The sequence below is a fragment of the Drosophila subpulchrella genome, chromosome X, assembly GCF_014743375.2.
Source record: "Drosophila subpulchrella strain 33 F10 #4 breed RU33 chromosome X, RU_Dsub_v1.1 Primary Assembly, whole genome shotgun sequence".
Taxonomy (NCBI): domain Eukaryota; kingdom Metazoa; phylum Arthropoda; class Insecta; order Diptera; family Drosophilidae; genus Drosophila; species Drosophila subpulchrella.
Window position 1 is genome coordinate 8,309,629 of NC_050613.1, and position 25,912 is coordinate 8,335,540.

General features: G+C 37.8%; 1 protein-coding gene across 1 annotated transcript in view; it reads left to right on the forward strand.

Annotated features, from left to right (window-relative positions):
* Window positions 1–450: 450 nt before the first annotated feature.
* Window positions 451–25,912, forward strand: part of LOC119556636 (proteoglycan 4) — a 30,874-nt gene continuing 5,412 nt past the window's right edge. The window contains exons 1-4 of the mRNA XM_037868964.1: window positions 451–557; window positions 947–1,122; window positions 22,946–23,075; window positions 24,987–25,101. Of these exons, the coding sequence (XP_037724892.1) occupies window positions 1,042–1,122; window positions 22,946–23,075; window positions 24,987–25,101 (326 nt within the window). The 5' untranslated portion in view covers window positions 451–557; window positions 947–1,041. The remainder of the gene's footprint in view (window positions 558–946; window positions 1,123–22,945; window positions 23,076–24,986; window positions 25,102–25,912) is intronic.

Sequence of the window (25,912 nt, forward strand, 5' to 3'; positions counted from 1 at the left end):
GTCCCACATAATAATTGTATGGTATCAGACTAAAAGTGACGAGAAAAGTTAGCTAGATTTTAACTTAGGATCCAATATAAAAATATTTCGTTTGATTTCAGAAAGTTGTTTAAAATAATGCGAATTTTATTAGAATACCCGATTTTTGCAGGTGTACAAGTTGGTTTTGGGTCTGGTGCGAGTTTTAGGCAAGTGTCCTTGAGCATTTTGTGCCAAATGCACGGGCGATAGAGGCAGGGGCAGCGGAAGGGGGCGGGGGTGCAAGTACGGAAGCAAAGGAAGAAAAAAGAGAGAGGAGAAAGGAGAGTGGAGAAAGTGGGCTGGGTGGGTTCGTACTAGAAGCAAAGCTTAGCACACACTTCATGCTCGAAGCGAGCCACAGTCACGTACACTTTATAAACTTCATTCGCTTCGCCCCATCTCGGATCTCGGACTCGCTCGGCAGGGAGCCGAATTCGCCGCAGAGCTTTCGCCACCGCCTTCGCCGTGGCAGGACATTGAAAAGGACCTGTTTCGCCGTCGAGGCGCCAGAACAATTCGTGCCGCGCGCGCGTTCGGTTCGTTGTGATTTTGGGGCTCCTAGAAGGGGTCCTTTTTCCCCCGGTCTATCTCTCTCCCTCTCTCTCCCTCTCTCTTTCTTTCATATCCTGCCAGCAAGTGTGTGTGTGTGTGCGTCTGTGTGTGCGTGTGAGAGTCCTTGTGGTAGTGAAAGTAAACAAGTCGCCGCGGCGCCGGCAAAATGTGTTTTTTATTCCTTGTTATTGTTGCGTGGACAGACCAAAAATATTAAAAGTGGGGGCCACAAGAAGAGAGGGGTTGGGAGATCGAGGGGGAGAGAGAGGGGTTTAAAGGACCTCAACCAAATAAATAACAAAAATCCTTTCGCCAACTTCGTGCCGATGCGTTAATGAACTACCGACAACTTATTGCTCCCTTTTTTTTATAGTGAGCGCCAAAAATTGAGAACACTCAAAAAAAAACAGTAATCAAGACATAAAAAAGGTGGTTATCCTTCTCAACGGAAATCCAAAGAGATTGAAAATGATGCGACCCCGCTGCCTGGTGTCCTTTTTGGGACTCTGCCTGGTTATAAGCCTAGGAATGCGCTGCGATGCTAGAGCCGTAAGTACAGGATACTCCCCATAAAAGTCCCGAATTCAAAGAATCACATATCAACAATAGAATTTCCCAAAAATATTGTATATCTTTAAAACATAGCTAATATCTTTTTGAATTCATCTGCCTCTTTGCAAAAGTAATTAACTTATCAGTCTTACATTTGTAATTAAAACATACATAAATCATAACTTCAATTCAAAACTTAAATTTGCATTTCAAATTATAATACACCAGGGGAAATGGTATAGATTGCTCTGTTTATTACATTTAATCTCTACTTGCCGTGTTTAGTTTCCCTTAAATTCATGGTATTCATCTTGAATTAAATTGCTCATCCTCGAGGCCAGGGCATTTAAATCTTAAACCGAAAACCAGCCAACTAAAATGCCTGCAGCCATAGACTTGGTAACACAGCAACTTAATGTATATTAAATTATGCCACAAACTACTGTAAGTGATACCTGACTACCCCCCAAACCCCCCAAAATTATTTCAGAAATGCTAGTAAATTGCGAGAATATTGCAAGGCAATCGATGGTTATAAATGTCAAAAGCAATTTCCAATGTCTGCCTCGGAACTTCCCATCCGGAGATCTCGAACTGCTTAATTCATGAGACGAAGCCCCCGCAATTCACCACTCCAATTGGGGTCAGCTCAGATACTTCCAGACTAAATTGCGGTTAGATGGAAATCGAAAATCATTTGAACAAAACGAAACTCACAAAGTTTTTGGGGAGTGTGGCTGAAATAATTTAGGACCTGCTTTTTGGGAGTTGAGGAAAATAAGGAGGCTGTCTGACCATCGCTTGGCCCAAATTTATATGCGCAAAATTCGCTATTCCGCTCCTCGAGAGTAAATCAAAAATGTGAAACTCTTTGGTTAGCCAGCAAAAACTTTTCTTTTAATGCTGCATGTTGCTGTTGTCGTTGTCGTTGATGTTGCTGCTGTTGCTGTTGCTGTTGCTGCTACACTTGATGTTGCTGTTGTCGCCGTCTCCACAGCAGTTGATTTTGGCAGCATTCTTGTTTTGGTCTCAGCACAACTCAGTTTATCCTTTCGACCTCATCTTAGCTTGCCAACTGCACACGGAAATAAAAACTGAGAAAATATACCACATACGATTTTTAAACAAGATAGAATTTAAATTTTATATGCTTTAAAATGAGTATTACCCTTAAGCTTTATAAAAAATTTTTTCTTTACACAAGATTTAAAAACGAGCTTAAGATTTATTTAACAAAGAATATTTACACTTCCCTGATTTTGTTAATCAAGGAAAACACCTCTTAAAGAGGGAAAAAACTAGTGACGAACGCATTATTAACATCCCAAATAATTTTGGCAAAATCACAAATCAAATACCAAATTTGGTTTATAATTTTGGTACAAATTTTGCTTCCTTTTCTAATATTTTCTTATATGCTTTGATTTTATAGATCTCCAAAAATTTACGTGGCTCCCAATACTTCTATGAAGGGTAGCTCTTCGCGTGGTATATGTAGGTTTATTTAGCATAACTGAGTTGCATAGGCACACATTGAAAAATATTTTTGGCCTAGACTAACTGAAATATCAGGTAACACTACCAAAAGAATAGGCTTATACACACCATCCATATATCAGTATTTACTGAATTGAGAGCTGTTCACACATCTTCGATTTTTAAATAAAATACAGTAATTTTTCTTGAAAAATACCCATTTTTTTTAGTGCACTCTTCTTTTTCCTTTGGCTGGGTTGTCCTGTTTCGAACTGTCCACCCGCCCATAAGCGCTGCGAAATGAATAATTTCAGGGAATTTACTACACAATTTTATTCATATAAATCACAAATTAAATAAGTTTTTACGAGGTTGTTCAGCGGTTGGAACCCACTACAAAACTTGTTTGTGTTCTCGTTCTCGACGTTTGTTTGTTTGTTTGTTCGCTGGGCTTGGGATGGGTTCGGTCTGGTCTGGTCTGGTCCGGGTTATTTGGCCCTTTTTACTTGGCCAGCAAAGACGGATGGTAATGAAGTGGTTGGGGTTCGAGGCTTTTCCCCCCGCTCTCTCACCCGCCTTTGTGCCATTTGCCCTTTTTTATGGCTGTGTAATTTTTTTGTTGGCCTTTTTATTTATGCTTATTATCGTGATTGCTATTGCTAGGTTGGAAAAAAAAACGGCGAGTGAAATACCCACAGCAAAGGCAACCGCAGTTACAGCGGCGCCAAACTCTATAAGAAAGAAAGTTTAGCCTCGAATACCCTTGCAGAGCGACCGGTCCTACGGCTTACGTATAATCCGATTTGCAACAAACTCGAAGGGATTAACTTTGATAGTACTCGTATTAAAATAAAGTTTTCAACAACATAAAATGGGCATGATATAGGATCAATCACTTGATCCAGTATTATGATTATTATGGCAATCTATCAACTCTATTTTATTATGTACATTTTAAAAATACCCTGAGTTGCATATTAAAAGCTACTCTTTAAGAAACTACCATAATCCCACTTTATGAGGTCATTTTTGCCCACAAAGAATTTTTGACTCAATTTAAATTCCTTTCGGGGGCAAAAAGAGGAGGTTACAAGTGCAAGAGCAAGTGAAATGGCTATGGCAACACTTTGCCCTGCATTTCACATTTATTTTCAAGAACTAATGATGTTGGCAACTGAACACGTTTGGGGATTATCCCCGTTAATCTGCTCAAAGGCAAAGGGGAATTTTTAACGAGTCTGCCGAGAGATTAAATCATATGATATAATGTGAAACAAAAAAAAAATGGTTGCTTTGTAGTAATTGGGCCAGTGAAAAAAGCAAAGTAGTTGTAAAATGATGATTTGGCACGGCCAACAATACATTTTGCACATACTAAATGCAACCCACTTCGTTCTGAAAATTGGACTGAGGAAAATCCACTTTGGCAGCTCACTTGGGCCATGGTCTGGATTTGCGATATATCCGAATATTCCCTCAATCATTTATCACTTTAAGAGTAACAGACACGAAATGCTCTTGCTTTGGTTTTCCCATCTTGTTGGGCCTGTTTTTTTCTTTATTTTGGGTGCACGTCTTGGCACCGGAAAATGCGGAAGAAAAGTGGAAGACGCAAGGGGAAAGCCCTGGCCTGGGTCCTAATTTACATACGAAGGCTTGAGAAAGCTTCATGCAGATGCATTAATAATGTAACATTAGCCGGACGGAGGAAAAAGGTTCGGGGCAGGAAGATAAACAATGCGGAACGCCTTAAACGTTAGCCAGGATGACATGAGATGAGCTGAGAAATTCGGGCTTAGCACACTGGTGAAAAAATGGGGGCGCTCTTGGCTTTGAAGGCAGCTGTTAGAAAGATTTTAAAAATAGACTTGACTAGACTATTAAACTTATAAATATGGGCAACAAAAGCACTTTCATTAATATGTAATAAGTAGCTTTGTTTAATAGTTTTAAGTAAAAAACCATAGATGAAATACAAATACTTGATAATTTTTAGACTAAATGAAATGAACAAAATATTTTGATCACCTAAAAGCTTTATCAGATTCAAATGATCATTCCAGTCACAGTCCAGCTTAAACACTTAGGAAATTAAGAATGGATTAAAGCTAAGATCAAATTATCTACATTCGAAAAATCTTCATCTCACTTTTTTAAGCTGAAACGTTCTTGAAATTAAAATGAAACTATTCTCTAGGTTGCTTTTCGAGATTAAGCATTCCAGAAATAGAGAAGAAAGAAATCTTTTTGAGATAAAGCTATCTTTTATTCTTATTAAAGTACTCTCAACTCGGACTTTAGAGATGGTGCAATCTTAAAATAGAGAGGAAAGTATTCTCAATATTGTATATCTAAGAAGTCTCTAGAATCGAGAACACTTTATAACGATTTTGAGAGTGTGAGATCGAATCGATTTTGCCTCAGTTTTGTGATTGGAAGAACGGCCTTTTCTGGTTGTAGGAGGTATGGTTTCTAGATAATTTTTTTTACTAGTGTATCCCCAACCATTTGACAGCGTTTTAGGCCGATTCCATTCCGTTTCATTCCGCATTTATTCATGGCGTTCACGTGCACCCAACACGAGATTCACGAGACGTGAAAGCAATTTACGATGTGGCCGCCGCAACAATGAGCAATTAATCATGCCACGGCCACAAAATGGGGCATGGAGTTCCTGTGAACCCCTCAGCTCCCCTCCCCCCTTCCCCCCTGTTCCAGTTTCACTTTCTCCGCATCCGCACTCGAATCGGAAGCCACCCAAAGCACCACCCAATCAAGGACGACCAGCGAAGGCCGCCCAGCAGACACAAAAAGAAGCGCCAAAGAGAGATGGCAAAAAAAAGGGAGGGGTAAATCCACAAAAAAAAAAGAAAACCCCACGACCTTGAGCTGCATTTACCCACCAACCACCCACTGAAGGTCCGGCCTTTTTGGCGCCCAACTATTTCGCACATCAAATTATAATTTATGAACGGCAATCAAAATGAGTCTGGCTTCCCTTTTTTTTTCATTTTACTCCTCGGTTATTTTTGATGATGGTTCGACTTGGTGCGAAAAAATTGCGCAGTCGCCCACATAATTATCGGTTTGATTTATAGCAGCATTTTCGCAGCCAATTACTTCGCACCCGCTGGAAAAAAACGCAGAAAAAAACAAAATGTGGGGGGGAAATGGGAAATGGGGAAAGCGGAACCGGAAGCGGATATCGGCATTGGAATGCGGTAAGAATGAGCCACTGAGTGACCGCACAGCCTTGCATGTCGAACCTTGAGCACTCAGCCATTCCAAAACCTTGGTAACAATCCACCGAGAACCTCGCTGATTGGGATCTCCAATTGGCCAGCCTTGAAGTCAATCAGAAATGCAGTGAAAGCCATCATTACATGAGTTGCAAGATGTTTTTCACAAAATTTCTATTGAGAAAGAATTTATTGAATCGGAAATAGTATAATATAAGGAAAGCCATAATTTCATGAATTGCAAGAAGTCTTTCTAGAAAGAACTATAAAACAAGAGAAGGTTCCCAGGTCAGTAATATATTTAAGGACTTTTCGAATATATGTACCATATGTCCAAACATAATCTACTGTTTCTTTCCCTAAGTAAATGCTTTTAAATTTAAATTTTCTTATTTCAAAGTGTACCATTTAGTTGGCCTTTTTGCCGACTAACGCTGCTTTAATTTCACAGTCCAGAACCAGAGAAATGAAATGGATCCACTAAGCCTTGTAGACAATCCAGCAGGACATTAACAAAGTTGGCATCCAAAGGACAAGAGACAAACAGACAAACAGAATGACAGATAGACAGTCGGATAAACAGATGGACCATCAAATAGTTGACATATACGTGTATATATCCCCCGAGCAAGGACAATGGACAACCAGGTCAACCGAGGCACAGAGGTAAAAGTAACGAACTACGGAGAACAGAGGGGGAGGCACCTGCCAGCCCGAAAAAAAAAAACCATTTTCCCTGAAGCCGAAGGATTAAGTGGGAAATTATGGTTAAACTTGATTGCCATGGCAGTGTTTTTCCCGCACGGCCTGAGTGAATGTATGAAAAGAGCACTCTGGCCTCGTTGAATTTTAATATTCACCGAATATGTATGCATGAAAAACAAAAAAATGCCTGGCGATGACGTGTTAATTTTGCTTAATTTATGAAATTAGCAACGTTCTGGGACAGAGTTTTCAACGCGATGCTCAATGTGTGTGTGTGTGCTGGCATTTCCTCTGGTTCTTTGGCTTGGGAACTTTGGAATAATTGCGTTATCTTCGCCCCACCCCCGACTATTGAAAAGTTGAAAAGTGTTTGGCATTCAGCTTCATCAGCTGATTGCCGGCAGCTTCGGAGCTTCAAAGTGAAGACAAACTTTCCGACGGAATGCGAAATGGTGAAATGCGTCGGATAGTCGAGATATGTTGACACATCGTTTAGGCCAATCTGCGAGCTGTGTTCCTGCGAATCTCTTACTTGATTTTTTAAAGTGCGTAAACACATTCGAGTATATGCCAAGGCCAATTAAGAGTGATAGTTTTGGGTCACCAACCCATCTTAGTATGACTAATATATCACAATACCATAAAGATGAAATATATTGATAGTTAGTAATAAATATTTATAAAATTTGGATAAAAAAATTAAATCTTATCAAGCAGTTGGCACAAATTAAGAATTTTATATTTTAACACTGTTATCTAGAGAATAAAACCACCATAAGATCGGATTTACAAAGATAACGTAATGATTTTGGGTCCTTTTTCTGACTATATATTTTTCGGACATTCGAATATCACATATAAGAGCATTAAAAGTAACTTAAGTGTATAGTATTGGGTCACCTACCCATCTGAAGCTTAAAAATATTGAAAATTGATAGTACATATTTCTGAAATATGGATAAACAAAATGCATAGTGAATAAAAACCACTATAAGATATGATTTATAAAGATAAAGTTTCTTATTTGGGTCACCTTTCTGACTAACTATTTTTCGGCAGTTCAAAAATCACCTATAAGACAATTACAAATATTTAAAAAGAGACTACATTTTTAGTACAGATCTATATATCTCTTGAATATGTTGATCTTAAATCTTTTACCACTAAATAAATAAATAAGCCTAGTCAGTTGCATTTCCGATCGAATGCCAATCGACTTGATATAAATTAATTATTTCTTGGTCCGTGGCATTTTGTGGGTCTCTCGGCCGCCGAGTGATTAACCCGATTAGAAATACAGACCATTGCGGATTGCAAAATGGCAAATGGCATTGGGAATTGCACATTGGCAGTCGGAATGCATCGATATCGTTGGTGCGGCAATGTTTGCGCTGCTCTGTGGTCGGTTGTGCAATCCTCGAATGTTGACAAACGTAATTAAGAAATTGTTAGGCCAGGTCAAAAGGGAGGTCACCGGCGATGGGGAAGTTGGGGAGGCGCGCGATAGCTCGGTGATAGTCGGGGGTTACGCTAATGTTTGTCCGCCGCAATGGATCCCCTATAGCTATCAGATTCCGATGTGTGTTTGTGTGTGTGTGTGTGACCAGGACACAGGTTAACGAGGATAAACAATGCACACATATGCACTTTGGTATCCAATCAGATAAGCGTGGAATACGCGGCATTATCCATTACACAGATTGTTTCTGGGAAGTGGGCGGTATATGCCATATGCCACAAAGGATTTTAATTGGAATATCAGTAGATTTGGTTTTATAAAACATTTGTATTATTTTCATATTATGGTTAAAGGTGTCTAAAAGTGTGCAACAATACATTTTAAATTTGATTCTAATAGAGGATACTTTTTCATTGCATACTTTCAGACACATTTATAAGTGATTTCAAAATTCTATTGATTTTAATTTTGTAACTTGCAAATTTAGAACAAAAGTTAATGAAGTTATTCCACAAAAAAACTAGATCTTGAAATAACTTATAAAGTTGTCTTAAGTGTAGAACCACATATTTAGAAGGGCAAGAAATTATTGCATACTTTTAGGCACCTTTGTGAGTGATTTCATAACTGTGGTGATTCTTATTTTGTATATTTTCTAGTTAGGTTAAAAGTTAATAAAGCTTCTCAGCAATTTCTACTTTTTGTAGCTGTGACATTCCTGTAGCTTGGTTACACCACTTTTATAGTTCCTTTGCCTGGGATTTTTCCATTGTTTAAGGGAGGTATGTTATTGAGTTGAAAATGTGCAAGTAATAAAGCAATTGGCACGTGGACCTTTGGAAACGCCCCGCATTTTTTGCAAAAACCCCCATTTTTCCTCCTTTTTTCGTTGCGGCCCATTGTCTTCGGTATTCGCGTGGTAATCAACTCAATTGCCACCACGCTCAAAGCCTCGAACCAAGCCCCCCTCCCCACTTAAGCCCCTCCTCTACGCCCTTTGACCCGTTTCAGGGGGGCGACTCAGGAGGGTGGTGGGGGTGTGTGTGTTGGGAGTGACTTGTCCTTCGCTGGATGCGGGCAAAGTGCAGTCTTCATCCTCGCTGACGAGGGGACAAAAGCGACCCCCTCTGCCCCCAACGACCGCCTTCCATGCGCCCCCTTTGTTTGGGCCACTGCACGCCTCGGTATGCACAAACAAAGCGTTTTCGCTTCCATTTAGCAGCAAATTAGAAGCTGGCGCTTTGAGGTCCTGCCACATCTCGGTATAAAAAAAAACAGGACTAAAACGGAGGAGCAGCTGGGACAGGTGGGCTTTTGTGACACGTGCACACTTGCAGGGCCATGCAAATAAAAAAAATGAATCAAATAAAAAAGCATGAGGAGCAGAAAAACTGCAACAAAAAAGGTTACATTACGAATTAATTAACAGTTAATTAAAGTGCTCGCCCGTGCGAGTGTGTGTGTGTGTGTGTCTTAATCACTAAAACGCAGGCAGAAAGTCCTTGAAAGGATGCAGGACGTAATATATGTACATCCCCATCGGGAGCAGCTTTCGCCGTTATGAGGCGGACTAATTTCTGGGAATTGGGTCTTGGCCCAAAGTTTGACTCAAACATATATTAATGTGTCGGACATTATCCCCGCATAGTGAGCTGCACTGAAAAAAGTCGGGGAAAACATCTCAATGAAGGGGTACAAGAATTTTTTTAAATATTTTTGATTTGCACTTAATAAATTCATATATCATAAAATATTTGGGGTACAAACTTAATTGGCAAATGATATTCTCTATTGAAACGTTTAAAAAACAATAAAAATGATAATGAAAAAAAATAAGATAAGACAAAACATATATGAAATAAACAAATAATAGTTATATGTTTTAAAATTAAACACACATAAAATATATTATAATATTTGGGCCTTAAATACATTGTTAATTTAAAAGAAAACATAAATGGTGTATACCATAATTAACAAATGATATTTCCCTAGGTAAATATACAAAATTATATATTCCTCAAATATATAAAATAATATTTGATCCTATAAACAAATTTGTAATATGAAAACCTTAAAGGTGGAACCTAAAATGGACAAATAATATTTCCCTATTTAAATATAAAACAAAATAAACACCAAGAATTTTAAATATTCCAACTAGGCTAAGATCCCAATCAATGGGAACATTCCCAGCATTATCCCCAGTGTTCGCATCAACATCAACATAATCGCAATTGACAAGGACGATAATGAGGACGATAATGATGATGAGTCTGCAGTTGGGCGGTGGGGATGCCACTCTCAGAACTCCCAACCCCCCCTCCCATTTATCGGCCCATCTGGGCAGCATCCCTGCTGTTGAAAAGTTATCGTTCACTTGGGCATCATTGATAACAAATGCTGCCCATTAATCGGGAGCTTTCCCCATTTTTACATTGGCAAGCGGCCTGATTAAGCCAAAAAAAGGGGAAAATACATCGCACACATGGCCATCTAATGTGTGTGCTAAACTTTTTTATGCCTTGAGGTCTTGCTTAATAATTGAACAATAAAGAACGAAGGGCATTAAGTAATTTGTGTCGGTTAAGTCATAAAACTCACACACCCCCACATCCGCCCAGCCACACACACATACAGATGTAGCCATGCATATATGCATACAAGACCCATACAAACACTCGCATAAATTGTTAATTCAGTGCTCAAGTTAAATGAGTCGTTGGCATGAAAATTTCAAGTTTATTGCAGACGAGCTGGGGTGCCCAATAAATTTCGGCTTGCGTGCCTGAGCATCGAACTCGGTACCCCAGATTATTCCAGGGGCGTATATCAGGGGGGTACACAAATTAAGGCACAATTTCAACAATAGTTTAACGGAAAACTAATTTAATATTATTTTTTGAGCTATGTTAATTACAAGATAACTTTTCTTTAGTAAAATATTTAACATTTGGGAGAAATTTTTTTTTATTAAATTTTAAATAAATAAAAATGTTTTTTTGTTATCCATTTATTTTTTTTAGTTTTCAAAGTAAAGAGAATTTCTGACAAATCCAATTTTCTAAAAATATGCAATCCTAAGACGGGAACTGAAACGCCCCCGCCACAAAATCCTGTGTACGCCCCTGCGTACCAGCCTCTAAATAATACCCTCAACCTCGACAGGATGAGCCGATGAGTCATGTTAATTAAATGTGACAAAAGTTGAGAAACTTTTCCCAGGCGACTTTCTGCCTTTCGGCCTTCGCTTTTGTCCTCCGCTGCACATTTTCATTTTGGCCATGTTGCGGTTGCTTTATAGCCAATCCACCCCGTACCATGCCCACTGCATAATGTGCGACAACTTCGATTGCGATCATCTGGCCCAAATGTTGCGGACCAAAAGTTTCTGCGCTTTTAATTAGAAATCGAAGCGAATCCGTAAGCTGTCCAAGTTTTATCTAGGCCATGATATTGGATTCCTGGGAAAAAGTAGAGGTGGGGGGGGGGGGGGGAGCTGCAGCAGGAAGTCCCTGCAGGGATTTGGGCTTTGGGAGTCGATGCGGAAGGACTTAGTTTCCTTGGAGCAGGCAAAAGTTTATGCAACGATTTGCCAATTCGAAGGTGGTGGTCGACGGGGGAGCGTGGGATTATCAGCACTCTTTTTGCAAACTTAAATCTCCCGCAATCAACTTTCCATCGGAAACTTTATGATATCGATGGTCCGTAGTCGCCAACAGCAGTAACTTAGCCAGAGATTACTTCTCACCCGCTTTTGGCCAGGTTTCTCCCCATGTACTATACATATTAAATGCAACTGGTTTGGTTTCATTTATTGGCTGAAATGCATATAAGATCAACATACGAATAAAAACCAAATAACAGAATGGAGATTGGCCAAGGCAATAAAAAGACAGAAAATATTTTAATTAAATACAGTTCATAAGCTGTTTGTAGTTTAAAATTTCTGTTAATAATTCACAAATTTATTTAAGTCAGCGCTGATGCTTGATGTTTGTTTATGCTGCCTTTAATTTAAGCTCCTTGCTGCCAGCACATTTAATAAATTGAACAGCTGCCAATTGAGGAGTCAGGGAGTACAAGCATAGAGTCGGGTTCAGTGTTTCCAATGACAGTGGAGAAAACGGGGAAAACTTGAAGGGGGGTCGAAGAAAAAGGATAATGCTGCGTAAAGCCACCCAGAAAGTCCTTGCCTGCTGCACTACCTCCAATTCGCATTTGCATTTATCTCCGCCCCTCTGGTCTGCCTGGGATTTCATTTTCGCTAATCAATTTGCATAGCTGCAGGAGGAGCTGGCGAAAGGGTCCTTCCTCCTGGCAATCATCTTTAACTCAGCGTCCTTTCCTCAACCCAGCAGATCCCAGAAACTAGCAGCTTCTTGTCCGTTAAGCGTTGGCCGTTGTCCGTCGCTCTGTTTCAATTTTAATTAGAAACTTTAACTGCTTCAGCTTGGCTGCCCCAGTGGATTCCCTTCAGCTTAGTTTAGTCCACTGCAGGCCAGTTGGCGCACTGGAAAACAAATTTGAAATTTCAAAGGCTATTAAATTGAAAAAAAACTGAACTAGAAACTAAATTTGTTAAATAGGAAAAGTTTTTAAAATATGATTTATACTTCTTAATGACAGTAATGGTAATTGATTTAATGGTGTGTAGTTGAAATATAAACTACACACAAAAAATCGATTGGTTAAATTGACCAATGTAATATTAAAGCGGTCCCCAACCATCGAGTTGTCAATTTTACCCATAAAATAGTTACTCTTAACTCTTATGTAACTACAAAAAGGATAGAAAGGACCCAACCCATGGTTAGTAGTTAAATAATTATTTGTTACGGATATTCAAAACATAAGTGAATGGAATTTTTTGATAGTAGATCTATAAATAAATTTATAGAAGGTATGTTTTAAGTAGTCATTACTATTCAGACGCTAGACCCAGTTGGGAATTATAAACAACACATTGGAGAAAACTTGTAAAGTTATTGTTGCATACCTTTCTGTGGAAGATTTTACGTTAGGATAACTATATAATAGGACAGTAAAATTTTATTTAGTTACTAAACTATCTGCATTGGTAAATTTTACCAACCAATTTTTTTGTGTGTACTATTAATATCGAATATTCAAAAAGGTTGCAAGGCGTTTACACTAGAGGTTCGGCTATTTTTATGAAATTAAATGTTTTGTTTCACAGAAAGCTGAGAGTGTTTATTTTCTGAATTCAATTCCCGTTAGTTATTTAGTTGAAATTAGTATTTTTATCATAATATTTAAATCAATTATAAAGCAGTTAGCAGTATGGCCTTATTTCAGTTAGTTGAGGTTAGGCACGCACCAAAGGGTTTTTGATTATTAAAATGCACTTTGATATTGCCCTTATTTCACTCAAGCATTTTTGGGGACTTATAAAAAAACCCTTTTTAGCCAAGTTGAGTGCTCTCAACGTTCCTATGGTTAACTGAATAATTGTTTGTGATACATTTTGATTTATTTCTTTAACCACTCAAGTGCACTGCGGGACAATTTAGTGGTTGTTTGAGTCATTGTGTCGGGATTAACATAAGCCAAAACTGGTTTTATTTGATTTGGGTCTTACCTTCTTATTTTCCCAAGCATTTTTTATAGGAATAACAGTTAGGACACCTGTCAACGCATTCCACGGAATTCTTTCTCATACTCCTTTTTTCGCCGAGAGAAATTTAATTTCTTCTCAGCTGCCATTCGGAACGTCTTGGCAATGAGAATTGCAGCACATCCCGTCACTTTTCTTCTTCTATGTTTTTTTTGCAGGATGAAATCTTTTAAGCTGGTTGCAAAAATACAAGCGGTGGAAAACTCGCACACACACACAGGGTCCGTGTGGGGCAGGATATTCTTGGATGTGTTGGTGTCCTGGGGCGCGGCAAAGAGTTGACTTAAGTGCGCATAATTCACATTGGCTCGAAAGTAGCGCAAGGATTAGGCGATGCACAACAAATTACGATGTTATCCTTGGGGCCGCACCCGTAACACATGTTGTTGTCCGTGTCCTTCTCGCTATCTGCTTGGCGGCCCCATTAACCCAAACATCATATTCTCTCACAGGGGAAAGCATTTCCTTTTATTCCTTTTGGTGCTGCCAAAAAGTTGCCTCAAAAAGTTTAAAGCACTGTCATCTTTGTTGTGCTTTAAAAACTGAAAATTTGGTTTGCAGAAAAAGAATATATCACTCATTTTTATGGAGAATTTAAAAAAAGATTACAATATTTTTTAAATGTCTTTTTCTGGAACTATTTGGCAACTTAAAAGATTTTTAAAAATATTTTTTCATTGTTAATTGATTGTTCTTTTGTTTTCCCGTGTTTTTAAAACTATCAGCAAGTTAAATTTAGATTGTTAATATTGTCATGTTTATAAAACAGAAAATTATTTAAGCTTTAAGTTAAATATAACAAGCGATATTATTCAAAATATTCAAAAAGATTACCAAATATCTGAAAATTATTTTTCATGCTCTTACTGAAAACTTAAAACATTTCTTGATAATCAAAAATGTTCTTATTCTAAATGTGGTTGAATGTTTTTTATATATAAAACTTTAAGAAAAATTAGATTCTTACTTTAAAAAGAGAATTTTGGAATGCAAAACAATAATAAATTGTATTTTAAATAAAAAAGTAAAACGCTGATTTGTGATGATCATTTTTTGTAATGATAATCTAAGAATATTTTTGTTTGCAAGACCCACAGCTCTTGGCTCAACAAGAATTTACTTGTTCCACACATTCTTTCATTCCTTTATCGAGATGTCCTCATTGTAGCATTTTCCCCCCATTTTCTCCATTTGTCTCACCTCGCTGATTGACTGGCCAGATTGCAATTTCCCGGGATATCTCGCCTCCACTTAATCCCCCTGAGTCCCCGTTTCAGACACTCATCTGCAGACTGACTGACTGACTCACTGACTGAATGACTGACTGATGGATTGACTGGCTGGCACGGTGACAAACTGACAAACTGGCAAACTGACTTGCAGTGCAGGTTGTCTTCAATTTTAATAAATTTCCCGTGCATGTAAGCAAGCGCGACAGTTGACAGCTGCAGCTTCGTTTTCCCATTTTCCTTTGCAATAGTGGGTGGTGGTGGGTGGTGGGTGTTTGTGGGTGGTGTGTTAGTCTTTGTCCTTGTCCATTGTTGGCCAAAAGGGGGTGGTGTGTAAGGAAAACGGCTTTGTTGCCGCTGTTTTTGGCACAGTCTGTTACAATTACATGTCCCACTGTCTGCCTTTCAGTCTTAGGGGGCGTGGCAGAGTGGGTGGGCAAAGGGGGTGGTGACCTGCCAAGGACATTGCAGTGGAAATGTGACATCACGATATATTTTATACGAGGCGACGGGTCACGCTCTCGTTTCATTTATTTCTGTTCTGTGCATATTTTTCTTCCACCCAGCGTCATCGTTATTTATATATCCCACACCCCCCTCCCACTTTCTAAACCACCTGTCGGTGGGTTGAAATTGCAGGTGGCGGTGGGTGGTAGTGTGGGTCGGGTGTCGGGTGTTTGGCTGCACAATTGCCACTTGAAGCACAGCGAGGACTCTTGAACGCAGCATCGACAAATTGAGCAGCTAACGGAGAAGCTACTTCAACTTCCAATAGCACATAATATACATGTTTCATCAAGTTGATAGTGATTTTAAAATAAGTATAGCATTTTAGAATTTATTTCAAGCATAGAAAAAAGGTTTTAAAGAAATACATTTATTTAATACCTGCCAAAATTATTATTATTTCCCAAATATGGGAATTTTTAAAATACATTTTTTTAAGTACTGAGACATAAATACAAAGTTTCTTAGAAACAAATGAAGAACAAATATTTTAAGATAATATATAAAAATTCTTGCTAACAATGATTTAAAAATTGGTAAAACATTTTATAAAGGTTTTGAACAAGTACATTTATTTAATATCTGACAATATAATAATTTTTGATTCTACTAAAAGTTTTAGATTAATTTAAAACTATTTTAGTTACTGAAAAATCAATACAAAATTGCTTAGCAATTAAACAACAAACTAATCTTTCAAGCTAATATATTACAAAAATTATTAAACTTCGAAACAAATTCCCCTTAACTTCCGTCTTGAATTTCTGAGGTTATTACTTAAATTTCCCCCATCGCTCATACGCACCGTGGGCAGAAATTATTTCCATAAAAATACATAAAGCCATGTAGTTCCACTCCGTCTCCCCAGACGCTTCATTAGCATAATGGCCAACCTTATGGGGTGTAAATCATCTGAAACATAAGCTTCCAAGGCAGGTGAGCGTAAATATTCCGAAAAAAATAAAACTCAAAATTCACATTGCTAATTCATAAATAAGCCGCTTGACTTGTCAGCTTTTGTGACACAATATTTTGGCCACAGAAGAAAAGAAAGAAAAGTCAGGTGGCATAAAATATGCCAATATATCAAAAGGATTGCTAATGCAAAACCATGGGGCGTATTTGATTTTTAAACGCGCCCCATTTTGCGGCAGCCCCATTAGCATACCATCTGCATATATGTGTGGCGCGAAAACTGGCTGGCTGGGTATGGGTATACATATATATATATGTAAATGGATATAGTCGCTTGTACCGGGACAAGATACTTATGATTCACGCACGACTCGGGCCAAGATTGGAGCCACTTGAAGGTGCCGCGGGCACTGATTGTGTTGACACCCCGGGCCAAAGCCAGCCCCATTTTCCCATCCAGCTCCATTATAATCGCTCGAGTACTCGGTGAAAAGCCAATAAAGGAGAGGAAAATGAAAATATTTCCCTTTGAGCTGACTGACAACGCAGGTGAGCCGAGAACGGAGAATGGGGCATGTTAACGTTGTCAAAAGGGGATGAGTCATCTCGCATTATGCATTCACAATTTGTTTTGGATCCCGAGCTGGGGAAGTATGCAAATAATACAGTTTTAGCTGATGGCCAAGAGCGCATGGTAACTGAGGAAAATGTATGTAATAATCCGACGAATAAAAGCAGCAAGAGGTTGCAGAGGAAATATTTAAAAAGAGAAACAAAATCTTAAAGGTGCTTAAAGGTGATTACTTTTATTTCCTTTTGCTTAAGCTGTGCTTATTTATTTATTGGAATATTATTCAAACATATTGATAATATCAGATGATTTTTTATTGTAAAGGTGCTAGAGTTTAAAGACATAATACTTAAAAAGATTTATTTCTTTTTTTAACAAACCTTTAAAGACCTCATGTTTTTCATTGGAATATAATTGCAACTTATCATTAATAACATATAATTTTTATTTTTAAATAGCAAGGGGTTAAAGAAAATATATATAAAATATATATTATATAAAATATATAAAGGTGCTTAAAAATTAATATTTTTATTTCGTTTTGTTTAAGCGAAGCTTAAAATTCCTCATATTTATTTATTGGAATATTATTCTAACATTTCCTTAAGAGGTTAAGGAAGAAATATTAAAAAGGTCAAGATGGTTCAATATTATCATTTTTTATTTTGTTATTCATAACAAAGCTTAATTTACGTCAAATATATTATTAGAATATTATTTCAGCACATCATTAATATCATATGATTTACTATTTTTATTTTTAAGTAGCAAGAGATTAAGAAGAAATATTTAAAAATGGAACCAGGGCCTTAAAGGTGCCTAAAGATGAGTATTTTATATTTTATTAATATCAGAAGATTTGTATTGTAATTTTCTTCTTAAAAGTTTTAAGTTAAAACAAAATACCATTCCTTTTAAGTCCTTTTAAACTTGGTAATCTCATTATAGCCGTTTGGCTAAATGTTTCCATTCAAATACTTAGTACTTACTTAATTTCCATTTCTGCGCGAAAGGTAAAATAAAAACCCATGATTAAAAGGTGCAAGCAAAGCACTACGAAGGGAAATCCACACGGCAAATTGCGTTGTCAGGGGAAAAAAAGCGAAGGGGGTGCATTGTGCAAACTAGTTCGCAAAATGCAAACACAAAAGTTATACAAGCCCAAAGAAGTCTTTTGCAGCGCTTTGTGATTTCACTTATTCTTTTGTTTAATTTGTGCCCGAACCGCCCGCGCATCCACAGGATGTCTTCATCATAATTACAAACAAAGCATAACTAGGGGGAAAACAGCGGACAAGCAGCGGCAGCAACATCGCCGGCAACAGCAGCAACATCAGCAGCAGTACAGCAGCAACATCAGCGCCGACAGCAGCAACATTGCCACGGACAACAGCAACATCAGCGGGAGGCGCCGCAAAAGAAGTAGCAATCGTGCAATTGTTTGCTCAGCAACTTGCAGTGGCGTCTCCAAGAAGCACAAGAAAAGCGCACAAATATGGCAAGGAAAGGGGAAAAAAGATATATACAAAATATATAAAAAATATATGTTTAAAAGTCAGCAAACGGCGGCAACAGAACATCTGCTGCATTTTCAGTTGCACTTGTTCAGCTTTATTCCTCGATGCCATTCCTAAGAGTTGCACAAAAATTGGGCTTCTCTTCAAAAGTTTTCTGGCAAAGTAAATTGTATAATATTCTGTACAATAATATATATGCGTAGGTACTTATTTACTCGGTCCATCTATAAATATTATTTTGCTTTGATTCTCGCTAATATTTCAAGAACTGGGCTTGTTTTTAAATGTTTTCAGGCAAAATGCAATTTATTTAGTATAATAATATATGTACTTATTTTCTTTGTCCATCCACAAATGTTTTTCAGCTTCTTCGCTCATGTTTTCAAGTGTTGCATAAACATTTGCAAAAGAGCCCAATTACATTTTTTAAGGCTTCTTATGTAAATATTTTTCATAGATACGAGTATCTCCTGATCTTCCCATGCTAACGACATTAATTCTGTAATACCTTAAGATGATTGCGCCGCACTTATTGCCCCCATTACCCGTGCATCAATTGATTTTGTTGCTAAATTGCGACTCTTATTGCAAACATTGCTGCACTTCAGCAGCTTATTGCTGCACCATTTTGTGTCGCAGATACTTGAACTCTGTTGCATTTACTAATTGGGTACATCTGTTTTGCTCCGAGTTGAATGTCAGAAATCATAAAGCTTTGAACGAAAGGATGATGGTAAAACAGACGAAACAGTCAAAGCATTTTTTCGAGTTTTTTACATCCTTGAGTGGCATAGAGGTTAGAGCACTCGTCCCTAAATCTAAAGTAAGGAGGTTCAAATCCCAAAGGAAAACATACAGATATTGTTTTTTTTGTCTTTTTTGCATACTGTATTTTAAAACAATCGATTTAAATCAGCTATGAAAAGGGAAATAACACTTTCTTAACTCATTATCTCTGTTTAGTAACGGATATTATGGGTTATGGGTAGCACTGTCTTTATATCGCTGATTTAGCAGTTCCTTCAATAGAGCACATTTGTTGATCACCTCTTGTAATGTAACATGCACATATTTGATTATAAAAATGTTCAAAAACATTTGCCATGCTAATAATTGAATAATTACAGCCCCAGCAACGTTCATTGCATAACTACATTTTCCATCAAAAATGCTCACACGAACATATGCGCGTGTGTTAAATTGTAAGTTAACACTTCAAATTGATATTAAATATTTTGTTGCCGAACTCGAATGGCTGTAATAATCGGCCATCAAGGTTTTAACAGTCATAAATGTGCATATATGGCCATAAAAGTATTTATTTGTGCATAATAACTGCAATTGCTGTGGGTGAATTAAATTCATATTTTGTTATCGAGCAAATTTGTTGGGCGATAAAAGCGGCAGAATAAAGCAAATGAATCACTCTGGTGGATATAAAAGCAAAGTTAATCGACTGATGAGTGTCTTATCCAGTATGTATGTATACTGGATACAAAGTACTCCCTGAATTTCTTTTCGCCAGTCTCTATAGCGTTTTTTATCTCATTTCCTGGTCGATGGAATTTCCGCGCCGAAGAGATGAAAGTGCCTCCCTTCGCATTCCGCCCGCATCACAATGGCCAAGGAGTTGGCTTTTTTACATTTTTCAATTAAATGTTAATTAAGTTAATGAAATGCCCGCCGCACCCCGCCTATGCGGTGCGTTTCTTTTTAGCCCCAGTTCGGAAAAGCAGTGAAAACTCATCGGGCGGGGGAAAAGTGGAAATAAAATTTCAAATTTATGACTTTTCACTCTTCTTAATTTCACTAAATTCTTAGCCAATAAGCTCTGCCACAAGAATTTTCCATCCAAAAAGTTGCTAGAAAATATTAACAAAACAAATTTAATTAGTTCCATAAAAAAGAGACGTACCTTGATACGTTTACGATGAACATTTGATGAACAGAAAAAAAAGGTAGAAGCTAAATTCAGAGGCCGGATGCAGCTTTAATTGAAATGGAATCGCAATTAACTGAATTTTTTATGGCTAAAAGCAGCTACGAGAAACGCTTTAATTATGCAAATGTTGATTTATCCCTTTTTAATGCATCAAAGTTCGAACTTTTTACATTTCAAAGAGGGTTGCTCTTATATTTAATTGAGATAAATAAATATACAGTACATTAAAATGAAGAGTACAGAGAGGCTTGCATTAAATTAAATTATATAGGTAATAAATGAGAAGTAATTGCTTTTATTTTTGAATGAAATAAAATAATATATAAGTAATTAATCAAAACAAAAATAAGTTATAAACAAGGAGGAAATATATGATGGCTTTTATTTTTATCTAAAAAAAATAGAAATATAAAAAGTTTATTTGTGTTTCATTTTTATTAAGTGTATTTTTGTATGATTTCAACTTTATGCTTAATCCTATTTAGTGTTGTATCTCAGGTTTGATGGTTTCATGTGCTCCATGCATGACTTGTAGTTTGCTCAGCTCAGCTCAGCTCAACAGTAAAGTCTGTTACTGTACCATGCTTCTTACAACTTACCGGGATTCGAACCCGGACCGGCGGCATAGGTCTTAAATTGGGAGTCGGAAAGTAACTCCCTAGGCTGCCGCCGGCGGCGAGGTGACAGCTGCCCAGGGGTAAACATAAGCCTCACCTACTTCGATTTGGCTTTGACTTTGAAAAAGCAGCAGCCTACTGCGATTGCTGCCCTGGCAGGAATCGATTCAAACTTGGGGCGGGAAAATCCTTATAACCCACTTTATTATTCATTTCCATTTTCGTACGGCAATTATTCTTGTCACAGTTTATTTGAACTTCAAAAAGGACCTTAGACTTCATCTTTTGAAATAATTAAAAATCTGTTGCTTTTTTAACCATCTATTTCAAATAACCTTAAATTATTTGCAGATAGTTTTTGATATGTAAGCAACGCTCGTTTTAAAACCAATAATAATAAAGTAAGAACTATTTTCAATTCTTCCTAAGCCTTTTAAAAATGTTTCGTTTTATAAACTCATTAAAAAAATACCAGACTTTTAAAATAGTTAAAGCCCTTACAATTTGTTAACCATTATTATTTTGTTTAAATTATATACTGATAACTCTTTAAAACTGAAAAAACACTTGGTTTATTTTTTATATTATTATATTATTGTTTTAATAAAATAATTAGCAGATCATTTATAAAATTTAAAAACATTTGATTTATTTGTATACACCTTACTCGTAGAGCAAATGAACATTTTTGAGATTTTGTTTTGATAGTCGATGGCATCAACTTATTAAAAATGATTCGTTTCATAAATTCATCCACTTTTTATCAATCGCACACTCTCCTGGAAATCAGCCCTTACACTTAAAATACAAAAATAATTAAGAACCTTTACCATTTTTTTTTCAAAAATATTGTGCTGTCTAAAATTTTTGCTAATAATTTTCAAAAATTAAAGCAACGTTCTATATATTCTCTATATTCTTCTTAAGCCTATGTAAAGTGTTTCGTTCAATTAAGTCAACCAAAACACGCTTAAATATATATATAAAACTCTCCTGAAAATCTGCCTGTAAACTTAAAGTTCCAAAATAATAAAAAAAAAACCCTTTTAGCCATTTAATTAAAAGCAAAAATATTGTTTTGTATGAAACATTCGCAAACAGTTTCTAAAAATCAAAGCAACGCTCGTTGTATTTTTAATATTCTTCCCTAAGCCCATTGAAAGTGTTTTGTTCCATAAAGTCATCCCAAACACACCTTATTATATGGCGCACTCTCCTGGAAATCAGCTATTTAAATTTCCGTTTGACAAGAGTGTTTTGTTGAGCCCACCGTAGTGCCACCTTCTTTTGGCCGCACTTTGTCATCAGCTTTGCGCAGCCCGTCTTTATGCGGATACTAAATATGTATATATTCATATATATATATTTTTGTAGTCGAGAGTGCGCCGGGTATTTATGCACCGTCGTCCCCGGGCCGCTGCTCCTAATTAGTTAATGTAGAAAAGCGAGGCCTGTCACTTCACTCCACTTGGCGAGATGGAGATGGAGATGGAGATGCGGATGCGGATGAGGCCGGAGTGCCCAAGTTGGTTCCCCTGGCGTTTGGTTCCTCGGTCTCAGCACGCGGCATGCTACAAAGAACATTTTTGGAATCTCTGGAGGAGCGTAGGGGGTGGAGTGGGGTGAGCATTCTGCTTTGTGGCAGCTGTTGCGACCACCCCCCATCCCGCCATCCGCCTCATATAGCACAGTTTGGCCCTAATGAAATATATGGGGACAGGCTTCAAAGCAGATTTTACATCCAGCCAGGCAACCCACTAAGCAAATGTGCGCGTGTGTTGTATGTATTTTTAATGTCGCAGAGTCCTATCCACCCAGCAAACATCCACCCCTCTCCTACGCCTTTGGGCATTAAAAATGTAAACGCTTTACGGGCCACGCGGCGTATGCTTAATGCATAACGTATACGCACTGTGCGCCGCTCGCATACAAAATAAACCGAAATGAACTCTTTGCCGTTTTTCATTTTTTTTCATTTCTGTTTTTCTTCTTGGCTCTTTTACAGGTAAACGTGAGCAACACCTGGACAATGCCGCAGGAGGGTCTCAATGTCTTCTATCGCTTCTTCCGCGATCGCATATCCTGGTTTGAGGCCGATGCCGTGTGCCAATTTCATCATGCCAATCTTGTGACGGGTAAGTTAAACGAAAATCCCGAAGGAAAACCACGGCAAATGGTGGAATAAAATGCAAGCAGAGCTCTCGGCTAAATGTCAGAAAGAATTGAAAGTGAGAAATGCAAATAAGCCTAGAGTAGAAGTAGAAAGGTTCTACAGGGCGAAAAAAAAAGAAACAGAAACAGACTGGCGAATGGCACATTGGTACAAATGTCCGGCCAACGAGAGTGTCACCTAGCAACCAAATGCATCTAGGACTGCGAAATGGGGTGGGTGTGAGTAAGGGGATAAGGGTGCAAACGACAGATGCCAAAGGGACGTTGCCATTGTGGTTCGCAAATGAATGAAATGACAGCAAAGTGTCGCAGCCACAGTCGAGTCTTTTATATGGCCAGACCCCCAAAGCTTTGCCGTAGAATCCCAACCCCCTGGCCATGCATTTTCCAACCCACCCCCCCCCCCCCCCCCCCCCCCCTCGTTTACCGCATTGCCTTTGCTTTCCACTTTCATTCAGTGCGGAGTTTCCATTTCCATCCCTTCAACCAAGCAAACTAAACAAACCATCCAGCCAACCAACCTCATAATACAATAAATCCTCCTGACAAATGCTGTCGCTGCAGTGGCGGCGAGGCCAGAGGGGTTCTAAAAGGGGGGCAGGGGCAGGGGGTTTCGGGGGCAGGTCGAGATTGGGGTCAACGTTGGCCAGATAAAGATGGCCAAACAGTTCAGTGCATCTAAATCACAATCACCCGGTCGCTCAAATGACCCAAAACAACCGACTCAATGGTGTGCCAGAAAGTTGCCAATATATCTGCGTTCAACAAAAGTTCCATCGGACGTTGGTCCTGCGATCTTTACTGGGGGAAGCCGAATAAAAGTCAGACTGGGGAAATTTATTCATTTGTATAATAAAGAATTTTTGTGTGCGGCTAAGAATCACTGCATTTTCTGGAACAACCGCTGATTTAAATAGAGAGTTAAAGCTGCAATTTTGGCATTAAAAAAAAAATCGGGCTCTAATAACATTTTTCAACTATTATGTTTTTAAGGATATTTTACAAAATTAAAAAATATTTATATATTTTATAACCAAGTATTTTAGTGTGCGGCTAAGAGTACTGAATTTTTTAGAACAACCGCTGATTAAAAAGGAGAGTTAAGGAATATTTAAGAGTTTTTCTAAAATTATGCTTTAGGTGATAGGGTAATTTTTTTAAAATTAAAATATATCAATAAACTATCAAAGAAATCCTGACATTTCAGTAAGTTAGTTGAAATTCCAGAAGGTTCCATATAATCATTTAAAATACCCCATAATTGCCAATTAATCATTTTCCATAAAACAAATAATTCGACTAAAATTCCTGATAAAGGACAAAGCTTCCGGATTTGTTGATTAAAATTCAGCGAGCAGGTAAGGCTTTTCGGGTCAAGGGTCGATTCGTTGACATGGCACACATATTCACTTCTATTTTTTTTGGCAACATATGCAAATTTTAGGACGTGTGTGTCAGAACGGGTAACACAAACAATAGCTAAATAAGAATCGCAAACAGGCACGAAAACAGAAAAACAGACACGAGAGCCGGGAAAAATGGAAACAAAAATAATTTTCAACAGCGTTTTGTTAACAATTTGTGTTGTCACTGAAGGGTAACATCGAGCTGATGGCTTCCCACAGCCAAAAAAAACTCTATAGAAAAGAACAGCTAAAAAAAAAAACAAAACAAATAAAGGCAAAAAACCCGGGGCGAAAAGCAAAAAAAAAAAAAAAACAACAATAGACGGGGCGAGTTTAATAGAAATACCCTGTGTAGAACAAATAAAAACCATTTGTCGTCTAGTTTTCATTTGAACTATTCTCCCCGCTCATCCCATTTGATTCTCTCGTTTTGTTTTTCCAAATGTCCTGTGTGATGTGTCCTTACAGTCGACAACAGTTTTCAATTCGATGCAACGCGCGACCTGCTGAGGGAATTGGATGTGAACGACATCGTTTGGATTGGTCTCATGCGACCGCAGAACTCGGATCGTTTCATGTGGTCGTAAGTACAACAATAGCAACGGGAACATCAACATCAACACCAGCAACAATGGCACACCATGGTAGGGTATCCGTTGGATACGCAGGATGGGGCACATGGATACGGGCACACACACACGGATGCCGAAACAGGATATAGGGATGCGGCCGAAAGGGATTGTCTGACAATTGTCCTGTTGGGGCCGACATGTGTATAGTGGTCCTCCATTTAGGAACAGATCGGAGCTAAGAGTCGGGGGAATCCCCAAGTGGCACAAAGCATGCATGATACACTAAGTGAAATCAAGAAGGGATGGCAAATAAAATGAAAATGGAAGCGCTGTCGGATACCGGTTTTCATAACTTTCATTCTTTTCATCTTTCAGCCAATTAAGCTCGAAAAATAACACAAAATAACGTAGGATATTGTGGATATAGTGGATCGTCTTTCATTAAATAATTAGACAAAATAACAACGCATTCTCGTTGTTATACAAAAACATCGATTTTTAGACAAGCATATCAAATAAACTGAGTAAAATCAAGGGGAATGGCAAGCAAAATGGTATAACAAAAGCTGTAATGTATTAGTTTTCATCACTTTGATATAATATTTTTAAAAATGCAACTAATGAGCGCAGGAAATAGTGTGGAATATACGGATTTTTGGATGAAATTTAAATCAAATAACAGCTCATTCTCTCAATTGGAAAAATTAAATTTATTAAAATTCCCATACAATTCTTTGATATGATTGCCATTAAATAGGGTGTGTTCTAATAAAAGATAGAAGGAAATAGCTTTAAAATGATAATCCAATTTTGAATTAAATC